This window comes from Manis javanica, chromosome 4 (assembly GCF_040802235.1).
Source record: "Manis javanica isolate MJ-LG chromosome 4, MJ_LKY, whole genome shotgun sequence".
Taxonomy (NCBI): Eukaryota; Metazoa; Chordata; class Mammalia; order Pholidota; family Manidae; genus Manis; species Manis javanica.
In genome coordinates, this window is record NC_133159.1 from 45,951,419 (window position 1) to 45,965,393 (window position 13,975).

The 13,975-nt window shown below is 43.6% G+C and overlaps 2 protein-coding genes across 3 annotated transcripts in view; one reads left to right on the forward strand and one right to left on the reverse strand.

The window, feature by feature from the left end:
* The window catches only part of C8A (complement C8 alpha chain), a 68,636-nt gene that overhangs the window by 52,130 nt on the left and 2,531 nt on the right, over positions 1 to 13,975 (forward strand). The window contains exons 8-10 of one of the 2 annotated variants that reach the window (XM_037021974.2): positions 6,949 to 7,080; positions 8,208 to 8,368; positions 12,110 to 12,332. In XM_037021974.2, the coding sequence (XP_036877869.1) occupies positions 6,949 to 7,080; positions 8,208 to 8,368; positions 12,110 to 12,332 (516 nt within the window). The remainder of the gene's footprint in view (positions 1 to 6,948; positions 7,081 to 8,207; positions 8,369 to 12,109; positions 12,333 to 13,975) is intronic. The other variant, XM_037021976.2, reaches the window with a different exon arrangement.
* The window catches only part of C8B (complement C8 beta chain), a 49,659-nt gene continuing 48,456 nt past the window's right edge, over positions 12,773 to 13,975 (reverse strand). Inside the window, exon 13 of the mRNA XM_037021973.2 lies at positions 12,773 to 12,860. Coding sequence (XP_036877868.1) covers positions 12,788 to 12,860 — 73 coding nt within the window. The 3' untranslated portion in view covers positions 12,773 to 12,787. The remainder of the gene's footprint in view (positions 12,861 to 13,975) is intronic.

A 13,975-nucleotide genomic window follows, 5' to 3' on the forward strand; every position in this document is an offset into this window, starting at 1 on the left:
GCGAGCACCAAGCCTGCGTATAGCACACCTTATAGCAAACCCTGATTCTTGGGCTTGTTTCATGATTCATGGAACTTGAATTTCATGATTCTTGATTCATGGAACTCTGGGAAAGTTACCTAATAATAATAGCTAGGATTGGTTGAACACTTAATTGTGTCAGACACTGTTTTTCAGGACTCATATACAGAAAGAGTTATCATCCCCATTTTACAAATGGGGAAAATAAGGCCAAAAGAGGTCCAGTAACTCACCCAAAGTCACACTACTAACTAAAGAGTTGGTAGAATTCCAACTCTAGAGTTCATATTCTTGACTATCATTGTTCTTGAGAACAGGAGGGTCCCTGCCACCGGACAAGATGACCAGTCCTTAAATGAGCATGCTGTGGCCCCACTCAGCCCTTGCGCCCCATTGCTCTCTTGAACTACTTTTCCTGATCCGTGAGCCTGTGCATGGGAAATCCTCCTGGCCCTATAAGATTGTTGTGAACCTTGAATGAGATAATGCAGATGAAAGTGTTGTATAAAATATCAACTCATAATCAAGCATGAGTTATTACAAAGATGTGATTTGTACTGTCAACTAAAAGAGGCCCATGACTCCCAAAACACTTTAGAGGTATTGTCTAAATAGGTTGGAATCAGCCCATCTCTGAGCACTCCCGGGGACTTGGTGTATGCCAGGCTCTATGCCAAGACTTGTAATCCCAAGGGGTGACTCTATAAGTTTGCAGTATAATTGGAAGAACAGACCAAGACATTGACAATCACTAGGGCATGTTAAATATTATGCAGGAGGGAAGCACAGGGATCCATGGGGGACACACACATAGGGCCCTTGTGAGTAGAGGAAGGCTTTCTAGATCTGAGTGGGAGAAACTCAGTGAAAGAGGTAAGGGGGCTTTTTAGTCAGAGGGAAGAGCACAGGCAAAGGCACAGAGGTATCTGCGCTATTACTCTCAGGTGGTTGGGAAGAAGCATGGGTTTCAATGGATAAACACAAGCACAGAGGGTGCAAGTAAGTCAGCCGACGCTTCTCAGCTAAACAATCATCTTTTCCTATGTTATGGCAAGAAACAGACCATATGACACTTCCTTTCCCTTCTGAGTTTGTTTTTGGGGGCAACCAGTGTAGCAAAGCAACATAGCAGATAGATCACAGCAACCGGAATGACATTTGTTTGTTGCAAAGAGATAAATAATGCATTACACCTGCTGTTTTCCACCTGATGCTTTTAATCTGAAGAATGACAGAAACTTGCTGTGTTCTGGCACCTCAGAAGTCAAGCTGCCTGCTTCTGCCTCTGAGCCACATTGATGCAGCATCTCCACGGAGGCACAAGGACAGCTCTCACACCTGCACTGCAGCCAAGACTAGGTGGGAAACAAGCAGTAGACGTGGTGGCCAGAGATGTCTTCTGAGCTGCTGGCCTCTGAGGCGGGCACCATAACAGCTCCTCTTGGAACCAGATGAGAGTGGGAAGGAACCCGGGGTCACCTGCTACCTCCTTCACTGGTTTGCGTCTCTCTCCTTTCCTCTCCTAAGTTCTGATCGTGTTGGCCTTGCTGAGCAGAATCCTGCTGCTGGGGACACAAGGCTCCTGCCTGGTCTCCCTCTGACCCTCAGTGTCCTTCCCACTTCATCTGGCTGATATCTATCCCTCCTTTCAGACTTGCCTCTAGCCTCCTTTCTCTGTCCCCTGAGGAAGACTTCCCTGACCCTGCTGCCTTCCATCGGCTCTCATCACACAGTAACACAGCTGTCTGTTGATGCGAGCGTTTCCCTGCACTTGACTATAAGCTCACTGGGAGCAAGCACTCTCCTTAGGCCTCATTTCCCAGGGGCCTGGCTCACAGTGAGAAATCACTGAGTACTTATTAGAGTTGTCTCAGATGATCTTCAGGGGCTCTGGTGTGTTCTTAAAGCTCCAGAATCCCGGCTTTAGGGGAGACCTTGACAGACTACTGGCTAACTCTTCAAAATCTTCTGCTATGCGCCCCCACCAGGCAAACAGCCAGCCTCTGCTTGGTACCCTCCAGGTATGGGGATATCACTGCCTTGTGAAACAGCTCCTGTGTCCTTGGCCTCTGGCCACCGTGACAGTTTGCCTCATGTTAAGCCTAAGCCTGTCTCTGCAGCTTCTGCCCTTTGGTCCTTGTTCTCGCCCTTTCAACCACACAAACAAGCCTAACTCCTCCTGGAGAGTTGAATCTGGTTTTATTTGCTCTTTCTTGAGGAGAGATCATTCTTTCTTGTTCAAGTGAACATCCCTGCCCCCATCCCCTCAAAAAGGGATAAAGCTTTGAATTTCTTCACCCTCATAATTATTCTTTTCTAGTAGTTACTTCTTTTCTTTCTTTTTTTCTTTTTTAGTATGCTGAGGTAAGAACAATTAACAAGAGTTTCCTCTTTTAACAAATTTCTAAGTGTACAATACGGTATTCTTAACTGTAGGGACAATGCTGTACAGCAGATCTCTAGAACTTACTCATTTTGCATAATTGGCCTTTAGGCCTGTTGATTAGCAACGTGTCATCTCCCCTTCCCCAACCCCAGCAGCCCCAACTCTTTGCTCTGATTCTGTGAATGTGATTATTTATATACCTCATAAGTGGAATCACGCAGTATTTGTCCCTCTGTGACTGCCTTGTTTCACTCAGTGTTCTCAAGGTTCATCCCTGTTGCATATAGCAGGATTTCTGTCGTTTTTAGGCTGAACAATGTCCAATGAACATCTTATTTTCTTACTCCCTTTTAAAAGTGTGGCTCCTAGAACTTTTCACCAGGTTCTGGATTTCTCTAACCTGCACAGAGAGAGTGAATTTATCCCCCCTTTTATTTTATTGATTATAATTTTCACCTGGCTTCCTTGCCCTGCTGAGCTGGAAGTTATAAAAAAAACTCTATGGCCTTTCTCTTATTCTCCCTGCTAAGCTGTGTCCGTTCTTTACCGAGCTCGTGCATTTTAGTATTTTGTTGCCTGGGCAGGATGTTACAGACTTCCCAAATGAATCTCATTTTGCTATGCTTGGTCTGTCTATCCATTTAGTCTTCTGAGACCTTCTGAATCCTGATATGTTATCTGAATTATCCTTGGCTTTTCCTAGTTCCTTCTTCTGGATAGTGCAATGAGCCTGGCTTAGCCTGGCTGCTGAGTTCATATCCAAGGCATGGGCAAGGGAACTCATGAGACAGGGCAGAGGCCCATGCTCTGTGACCGGCCACCTGATAGTCTCTGTAGGACATCGGTACTCAGAATCTGACCTCAGATGCACTGTATAGGAATCATTTGGGATACTTGTTTAAAATATAGTTTGCTGATTACTCAGAAATATAGAATCAGAGTTGATAAAGGTGGATCTCAGGAACCTGTATTTTTAATAAGCACTCCAGATGATCTCAGTGTGTATCCAGGTTTGGGAACTATCAATTCTGGGTTCACTGAGCTCAAAAGCCCACAACACATGGCAGTATGATCTGGTCCAAAGCCGACATCTAAGGACTCTAGCCTGATGGGACAGGGGTGAGGCCATGGCAGTGTTGCCTGGTCTTGTAAATAGAGTCAGTCCCATCATGCTACACATCCCTCTGGGCAGGGACTAAACAATGCTCCAAACCTTTTCCTGCCCCTTCCTCTGCCCCTTCCTCTGCTCTTGGCTTGACAGAAGCAAGAGTCTCTGGTGTCTGATTCTGTGTCTTTGCTTCTAGTGCCAGTTTCAAGTCCCGGATTTTGGCAGCATATCTGACCTCCTCTGCCTCAACCCCAATTTACTGGTCTTGGTTTCCCATGGGTGCTCTACAGACACCTCAGATTTGGTACCCCCACAGTTTCAGACAAGAGACTCCCCTTCTAACACTGGTATACTGAAATATTACTGGATGATATAACTGGCCTATGGCTAGGCTACTGCTTCCACACCTGTAGGCAACAAGCTATTATTGACTGAGTCACTATATAAAGATCTTCTCCCAGTACTCTGGGCAGAGGCAGAGACAGAGGTGGATTACAGACCTGCAGACTGCTGGATGTAGACGTGATCCTAGTGCTCGACTTACCAACTTGATAATAAAGGCAGATATAAACCCTTTTACCCCAAGAACATCCCATTGTCATTCCTCAGTCTCACTGAATCCATAGTGAATGTGCCTCAGGCCAGACACTGATGCAGTAACTGTAATTAGTGAAAATACCACAGGCTTCTAAACAAGATAGACTTGAGTTTGAATCTCAGCACCACCATTTTTTTTAGCTGTATGGCCTTAGGCAATATAATTACCCTTTATGAAAGGGCATCTCAACTAAAATGAGAAGTGTGGGCTCTCAAAGGATACTTTCAGCTCTCATGTTGCATGATTCTTAAGTCACAGACCTCCCCTAACTGGCTGGTACCCTCTTTTGGATTCCTCAGAAGGCAATTCTTTGCAATTGAGTCATACTGTGCAAACCAAGCTGAAATTCTCTTCTCCCTGCAGCACGTGATAGGCTGTTGGGGGACCCTCCATGAACACATTCACCCAGCCACATTAATCAGCAGGTACTGTCACTTTAATTCGGCAGCCCTTCACCACTCACCTAAGTAATCACTCTGGCTTCTGCCTGTGGATTCCTTTCATCCACTTTTGTTTATCACTGTTGAAGCATTTTTTAATCAAAACAATTAAATATGCTAAATCTTCCTCAATTAGTAATGCAGTAGAAATTAAAAGTGCTTGAACGGAAGTGGCAGAAGCAGCCCTTTGCTGGGTGCTGAGCGCTGGTGCTTATCGCATCACCGCTCCTGGCTCTTCAGAAACTGATGCACACGGTCAATGGGGTTGCGGCTGCAAGGCTGCAAGGGGTCTGGCGGGTGAACAAGTCCAATCCCTCCTCTCCATAAATGGGAGACTGAGGCCTAGTGAGATCACAGGCCTTTCCAAAATTTATACATGGTGTCTGTAACTGGGAATGATTTTGTTTTGTTCTACTTAAAAAAAAAATTTGTATATATTTAAGGCACACAACATGATGATTTGATATATATATATAAAACAAGACGATTACTATAGTCAAGCTAATTTAAATATCTTCTCAGTTTCCTTTTTGTGTGTGATGAGAGCACCTGAAATCTACTCTTGCAAATTTCCAGTATTCAGTACAATATTATGAATTATAGTCATCAGATCTCTATGCTTATTCATTCTGCCTAACTGCAACTTTATTCCCTTTGACCAGCATCTCCCCATTTTCCCCACCTCCCTGTCCCTGGCAGCCACCATTCTACTCTCTGCTTCTATATATTTGACTTTTTGAGTTTACATATAAGTGAGATCATGCAGTATTTTTTCTTCTTGTCTCTAGCTTATTTTACTTAGCATAATGTCTTCTAAGTTCATCCATATTGTTGCAAATGGCAGGATCTCTTTCTTTTTTAAGGCGGAACATTCATATAATGTGATATAATAATTCCATGTATTAAACTTAGATACATTAAAATTATATGTAACTAAAATACATAAGGAAATATTTATATATTAAAATTATTATATATTATTTTACATGTAAATACATTAAAATTATAAAATAATATACATAGTAATTATATAATATATATCATATGTAAATATATATACATTTATATATCACAATTTCTTTATCCATTCATCCTAGTGACTGGGATTTGAGTTCAGGATTCCCGACTTCTAAGATTCTATCAGATGCCCTTATCAAAGGATACATGACATAATTTATTCACTTATTTTTTTCATTTCTCAATCATTAATTCTAAAAAAAAAGTTCCTGAACTCTTCCTCATTGTGCTGCTCTGCTGACCAGAGTGGTGAATAATATACAAATCCTTGACCTCATGGAGTTTGCAGTCTAATTGAGATACAGGCCAGTAAGCTACATTGCTCAACCCTCTCTTGAAAATGCTGATTCTCATCCTTAGCACAATTGAATTACAGGCCTAAATCAAATTTACTCTGTGGTTGCCAGAATAATACAATGACTGGGAATAATTACTATATAGCTGCAGTTAAAGGTAATGATATTTCAAAAACACAAACTCCAGTTCACAACCTTCCGAAGACTTTAGCTACAGATGAAGTTGAACTCTGCAGCGATGGTCAATATCTTGCTTCAGTCTACTTTTCTAGCCTTATGTTGCCAGGCTGACTAAGGGTGGGAAACCCACTTCTGTTCACTTGTTGGCTGTGAGATCATGGAAAAATGCCTTTACTGCTTTGAGAATTATGTTTCTCATCTGCAAAATGCAGCTCCTCAGTCGGTCCTCAGATATAGACAAATAGAGACAGCTAATATGGGACTCGGTTCTCGTGGGGTCAGAAGGCAGATTGACTCCCCACGGAGGTCTGTGCGTCTTCTAACAGCACTCTGGCCTCTCTGGGGTGCCAGGAGGACCTGGGCAAAAAAAACTGTGACAAATATGATCACCAGGCCCAAACAAAGCACACTGGCAGCTCTGAAGAGAGAGGGAAGCATTCTGATCCAAATATACTTCATGTAGCAAGTGACACTGGAATCGGAACTTGAGAAGGCTTGGAAGGATGGTGCAATGAGAGACAGGAAGGGGCAGCATACACAAAATTGCAGAGTGAAAACGGTGCCAGTTACAGGCCAGGTACTGTGTGAAGCATGAGGTGTATGGAGACAGATGAACTAGAATTTTTGCTGCCTCAAGGAGGCTTAGTAGAGATGGTATAAAGGAGAGGGAACTAGCAATTTTGAGCAACTAGTAGCTGCAGTACATATTTTTTCTCACTTCAAGAATTATTTGAGTTGGAACCATACAGAAAAGAACACGGAAACTGTGTTAAAGAACAGGGATTTCAACCCAGAGCTCTTAGACTCCAGCACTGAGACTGGCGTTTACTGCCGTGAGCTGGTTGTGCCATGTTAACTGGCTTGTAATGTCACATTTGTTTTTTGCTGTCTCACTGCTGCAGGTGTTACCAGTGAAGATATCAAGACATGCTTTGGAGGCTCTGTGGGCATTAGCTATGACTATTCGGATACCACGCAAATTAAAGGAGGTTTATCAGGACAACGATGTGAAAAATTTGGAAGTGGTGAACCCAGTAAGTATGAGTAATGGGTCTCCCAAAGAGAGGCCAGACTTTTCCTTGGACACAAAATCAGAACATGGAGACTCTTCTTTTCCCCCTCATTGATCCTATTGCAGGCAATGGTCACACTGCAGAGCTGCTAAGTACCTAAACCAAAGAGCTTGTAGTGGGCTCTGTTTTGAATTCACCACAGGATAAAATCATCTTAGAAATACTTGACTTTGTATGCTGCACCCACCCAGATTTCAAGCACTAGATAAAGATCTAAGTAAGAACTGGGATGAAAGCAATGTGTAGACAGAACCTGGGAAGTCCACTGCTGAGATGAAGACCCCTCAGGTTATAGTCCAAAGAGAGAAGGATATGGTTACCAAGTCCAAGCTCAAAGAATAATTATTAGAGAAAGATTTTATAAGACTATTTTGTGGCATTTCCTGAACAAGTCAACATAAGTATTCATATATTCATTCATGAAACATGTATTGAGCATTTGTTTTTCAGGTGGGAAACACAGAAGATGCAGGAATGATGGAACAGTTTATAATGTAGTGTATGAAGTAGATATGAAACAGGTTAAGTTACTCCCATTGCTATAGGCTACTCATCCCCCAGGACCTTATGTCAAATTGCTTCTCTCTGATGTCCTTCCCTTCTCTCTCCATTTACGTGCAAAGATTCATTTACTTTTCTAGACAACTCACCTTTATTACTGACCACACCCCAACCCCTACTGTAGGTCTGATTATGTCTTTCTCTGAGCACCTACTTAGCCCTGTGGAGACATCTGTCAGAGCACCTATAATATTTAATTCAAACTATGTGGTATATAACAGGCACTGAGGAAACCTTTGACATGTGAATGAGTAAATGAAAGAATGAATCATCCATTTCCCATCCTCTCCCCCTTCCATGTTGGTCAGGCTGTCCTCCCCATGTCTGCTCTAACACAGAGGGTGAGCCCCTTTCCAGGCCTTGGTCCTTCTGCCTTGTCCTGCTAGTTAACCAAGCAAGGTAGAAGTGTGGGAGGCAGATCTGATGAGAGAGCACACAAACTTTGTACCAAATCTCATCAGTGGAGCTTACCAACCAGTCATTTGACCTTTTTGGGAAATAAACTAATGCAGTTATCCTCTTGATAGTAGATGGCAACGGGAAGACCATGGCTGTGGAAGACATCATTTCTCGGGTGCAAGGTGGCAATTCTGGCTGGGCTGGTGGCTTGACACAAAGCAGGAGTGCCATTACATACCGTTCCTGGGGAAGGTCATTAAAGTATAATCCTATTGTTATTGATTTTGAGGTAAGTCTTTTCGCAGTTGAAGAAATTCTACATCCATGAGGAATGAAAGTGAAGCAGACCAGATCATTTCATATTTCTTATTATGAGCCCATCAAAGGACAAGATTAAATGTAGTGGCACACTGAACTGGTGGTCTCCCCCACGCCCGACTATAGGGAGTGCATGACTTCAGACCCAGGTCTCAGGAGAGCTGGGATCAGATGCTTAATAACTATCTGGTCAGTGCCTAGTTTTACACTAATAGTCCCAGAAGTTCCTCAGGATTAGGCCACATTAAAAAAAAGTGTATTTATACATAAAAAACTTTAAAAATCACATCTGTTAAATTGGAGATTGGCAAACTTTTTCTGTAAAGGAGCAGTCAGTAAATATTTTAGGCCTTGTGGAGCACATACAGTCTCTGTTGTACAAGTTCTTATTTATTACAACTTTCTAAAATGTCAAAACCATTCTTAGATCAAAGGCCATACAGAAATAAGCTGTGGGTCAAGTGTGGTCCTGAGCTGTAGTTGGCAACCTTTGCTCTGAATGATCTCTTCTCCTTATCACAGCAAATCTCTGGCACAGACATGAATCTTCCACTGAAAAGATAAGGAAACTGAGGCTCTAAAGTAATCAGGTGGTTAAGGTCACAGAGCTCCTACGTGGCAGTCCCTTAATTTCAGACCTTGGGGCTTCATGCTCAGTTCTCACTTCCCTCTAGCCCAGCACTTTCCTTAAAGCCATGGTTCTCAACCTCTCGGTGGCAGTTTTGCTTCCCAGGGGAAACTTGGTGTGTCTGAGGACATTTTTTTTAAATTAAAATATCACTGGTACACAATTTTATGTTGGTTTCAAATACACAATGCAGTGGTTCAACAGTTAGCCATATTATCAAATTGTCTGAGGATATTTCATATTGTCACAAACATGAGGTGCTACAGGTATTGAGGGGGGAGAGGCCAGAGATGCTCTAATCCCCCATGCACAGGACAGCCCCACAGGGGCCACTGGGCCTCAGAGGTCAACGGTGCCAAAGTGCCTTAAATCCCCAGTCACACAAAGGGAGTAAAATTGTATTCAAATTGCAAAGTGGATTACTCTACCAGTTGCCAAACTACTTCTATTCATTTGCAAGATAGTCCATTAAAAAAGGAATTGTATTCGGGGTTTTTAAATATTGTTTTCCCATCCATTTTCTGCTGCTCCTCTCTCATTTTCTACATGTATTTAAAATTCCAGATATGGATACATTCCACTTCTTAAAATATATACCAAGAGTTAAACCTAAAGTCTATTATAGCACCCTGCTCTCTATGAAGAAAGAGGTCAGATGGATTAACCCTGACTTCATTTCTTCTCTAATGAGTAAGGGACCATTTTCATGCACCTGTAATTCACAGAGGGTCTGAAAATTGCTATCATCAAGCTATTAGTGATTTGGGTAACAGCTATAAAATTGATATTAGGAGTAATACATAGACTTTCACAGGCAAGAGGTGAACTTTCTGTTGCCTTGAGCAAAACGTCCAAAGAGAAGGCTGACAGTCATGATTTGCAGAAGACTAAATACTGTTTTTTAGGAAAGATAGCCTAGATTTGGGGTTAGAAAGACAAAGTTGGTCTCATGGCTCAGCCACCTTTTTGATGTGTGACCTTAGACAAATTAATTCATATTTTGAGCCCCAGTTTCCTGCTCTATAACATGGGGCTAATAAAATGTTACATCACAAGGGAGAGAGAAGTACGTAATTAGAAAATGTCAGTTGAAGAAACAGTCATGGAAGTGAAGTTGCTGTATCACACCTGTTTTCTCATGCTAAAATGGAACAAGACCACAGCCAGTATTTTTCAAGATCTAACATTCTAAGATTCTTTTCCTCTACCCTTCTTCCCTCCTTTAAGTCCCTTCCAGCCCTTCCCAAGGAGTGTCCGCTTTCCTCTTCCTGAGGGTGCTCGGGGAGGGAAGTGAGGGATGGGAGCCTGGGTGCTGAGCCCCACTGGAGGGGCGAAGGGAAGTTTCCCAATAGTCCCAGCCTTCCCTGGAACTAAGAGTCATTTTAACCAGGGCCACGAGGCAGCCTGTTCTGCAATGACTTCCTAGCAATGTGGCCAAATTCCCTGAACTTCCAGTAAGTGATCTTCTCCCCTTGGCTGGAGGCCCAGCCAGTCTTGATACAAGTAGCCTGGTAAGCTCAAGTGCAGCCCCTGACCATAGGTGAGAGTCTGTTTGCTACAGATCTTTCTGTAAACATTGCCAGGAACCCATTCAAGGCTACGTGAGTGCCCTCCATTGACTTCTGATTCTAGAGAAGCATGATCACTCCAGGGCGGCTCATCTAACCCCTGAATTTCTCTGTGACCTTGACAAATCCCTCCCCATTCAGGGCCTCAGGACACTCTCCTATAAAATAAGAGATGTGGAAAAGAGATTTCATTTTATGATTGTGCATTAGAATATATAGCACTATAAGGATGCTGAAGATAATCATATATACAGGCAATTTGGAAAATACTGGCTTTTTTTTTTTGCTACATCTAACTAATAAAAATGGTGTTTTATTTTATACTCTTCCTACCTTTTGCAATGGTATCTCTCACTCATTACTTCTTCAGCTCCTCATAAAAATTCTAGGAAGTAGTTTATTATTCCCATTCTGTAGATAATGAGGCTCAGGTTTAGAGAAGGACCATTAAGAGTTGTAGGCCCATAGCTAGGAGTGAGCAGCATTTATATAGCTTTTACTATGTGATAGGACTTTCCCTTCTATCAACTTTAATCTTCACGGTAAACTCGGAGGGTAGGATGACTGTTCTCATTTTACAGATGAGGAAGGGATGTTCCATGTGTACCTTGAAAAAGTAGAGCTGGGGTTTGATACTCGATTCTTCTGGATCCAGATTCAATGTTCTCTACTGCATCTACTACTTCCCAACCAGGGGGCAATTTAGCCCCCCAGGGGACGTTTGGCAACATCACGAGACAGTTTTGGTTTTCAGGAAGTGCTAGTGGCATCTAGAGCATAGGGGACAGAGATGCAGCTAAAATTCCTACAAGGCACAGGACAGCCCCCCTGCCAACAAAGAGTTACCCAGATGGAAAAGCCATAGTGTCAAAGTGGAGGATCCTGGATGACAGTCATTCCTGGAACAGGTTGTCTACCTATAAATGACCCCCCTACACACACACACACACACACACACACACACACACACACACACACACACACAGAGGCTCATCACACTTACACCATTAGGGGAAGTATTTACAACTACCTATCAAGGAATTTATTAATTTTTGCACTGAAGGTTGACAATCAAAAGAAAAAAATACACACACGAACACACAACATGCAAAAACTTTATACTCTTCCAGCTTCCTAAAAGTGCCAGAGGGGGCAGATGAGTTGGCATGAATGGCTTCTGAGCTCTCTTCTTCTTCTGGGATTGCAGGACCACAGGTTGTTCAACGTTAAGTAGGTCCATGCTCGCAGTGGCTCTTGCACTGAATTGTGTGATCCTGAGCTAGTCACCCAAACACTCTTGAGCATCCACTCCTTCATGTGTGGCCTGGAGAGTTTAGAGCATCCTTCACAGCTTCACAAAGTGCCTGCAAGGATTCAACTATAGTGGAGAAAGTTGAGTGTCTGGCTCAGTGCCTGGCACATAGCAGGACTTCCAGAAGTTTGGTGGCTAGTTCTTGGGCTTTGGAAAGCTGGACAGAGTTCAGACAGGGGCCCTCGGTTCTACTTCTCTCCACAGATACAGCCCATCCATGAGATACTGCGGCACACGAACCTGGGGCCCATGGAGGCCAAACGCCAGAACCTGCACCGGGCCTTGGATCAGTACTTGATGGAATTCCATGCCTGCCGCTGCGGGCCCTGCTTCAACAATGGGGAGCCCATTCTTGAGGGCACCAGCTGCAGGTGTCTGTGTCCCCTGGGTCGCCAGGGCGTGGCCTGTGAGCAAATGGAGCAAGAGGGTAAGGCTTGTGCATCCTCACTCAGGCCCAAGCCTGGCCCAGCTCAGAGGGGCCAACATAGGAAGGGCTTTGGGGTTCCCAGCCTCTCCTTTTTATGTCCTCTTGCCCACTACTCTGGGAACCCACACTCTAAGCTTTATGGCTGACTCCCCTTATTAAATGTTTCTTATGCTTTCTCCCTACCATCAAGACCCTCTCTCAGATGAGAACTGACAATAGCATTCATTGCTGGAGGGATATATTCATTTCCTAGGGCTGCCAAAGCAAATTACCACAAGCTGGTGGCTTAAAAGAAATTTGTTGTCTCACACTTTTGGAAGTTAGAAGTCCAAAGTCCAGGTGCATTGCCCAGGTTGGTTTCTCCTGGAGGCTCAGAGGGAGGATTTATTCTATGCCTCTCTCCTGCCTTCTGGGGGCTGCCAATGATCCCTGGCACTCCTCAGTTTACAGATGTGTCATTCCAATATCTGCTTGTCTTCACGTGGTGTCACATGCTGTTCTCCACTGTACATCTCTGCTTTCTCTTCACTTAAGAACATAAGTCATTGGATTAGGATCCACTCTAATCCAACATGACCTCACTTTAGCTCAATTTCATCTATAAAGACCCTATTTCAAGTAAGCACACATTCCCAGGTACTGGGGGTTTGGACTTGTGCATATCTTTTGGAAGGACACAGTTCAACCCAACCCAAGGGTTAAGAGCTGTCATTACAGTGCAAGAAGTTATAACTAAAAGCAAGGTGGGAGCAAATAAGGTTTAAATATATAGAGCTAAAGCAGAAACCAGCTGGGACCAGGGAAGAACATGCTCAAACAAGGGTTCATCTCCAGATGAAGACGTCTGGAGACCCAGATGTAACTCGCCACTATTTCACTACCCTACAGTGGAGCACTGGTGAATCAGTTCTTCTTTCTGGGGCTCACCTTTCACATTTAAATTTCTTTGAGCTCTGAGAATCTCTAGGCATGCCCAAATCCCTAAGCTTCCAATGTTCTGTGCATACCAAATGGCTTATATGATACGTGGAATGATAAAAAATAGGAGTTACCAAATCAACATATACATCAAGTCCAGTTGGCAACTGCAATGAAGAAAATGTGAGGGAAAAAAGTGCAGGTGGGCAGAGCTAAGGTACTCCTGTTGGGTCCATAAAACAAGCTAGTGAAGTACAGATGGGAGATGCACAGAGGGTAGATGAGGGAGGCCGGTTTTAAAATGAGATGATGGTGGGTTATAATTTCCCCATTTGAGAAAGTGGTTCTAATGGGAGGCAGGATAACATAGCTCTGGTGTCACATAGGCTTTTGGGTCCCAATGCTGCCAATTTTCATCTGAGATCCCCTGTACAAGAGGGATGATGTCAGCACCTTCATCACAGGTCGTTTTGAGGATTCAGAGAGCTGACACATATGGCAAGCTCTCTTGTAATAACGAGGAAGGGGGAGCTCCTTTAGTGAGGGTCTGTCCTGGTGTGGGGCTTTGCTAAATCACCCCTTTGCTGGCTGAAGGAAGCGCAAAGTGGGTCCCAGCAAGCTGCCTGGTATCCTGTAGGAGGACCCCTGATAGGCTGAGCCAAGGTGGTGAGCGCGTATCAGAGTCCTTACGAAGGAGGGCACAGAGAATAAAAACCAAGCAATGA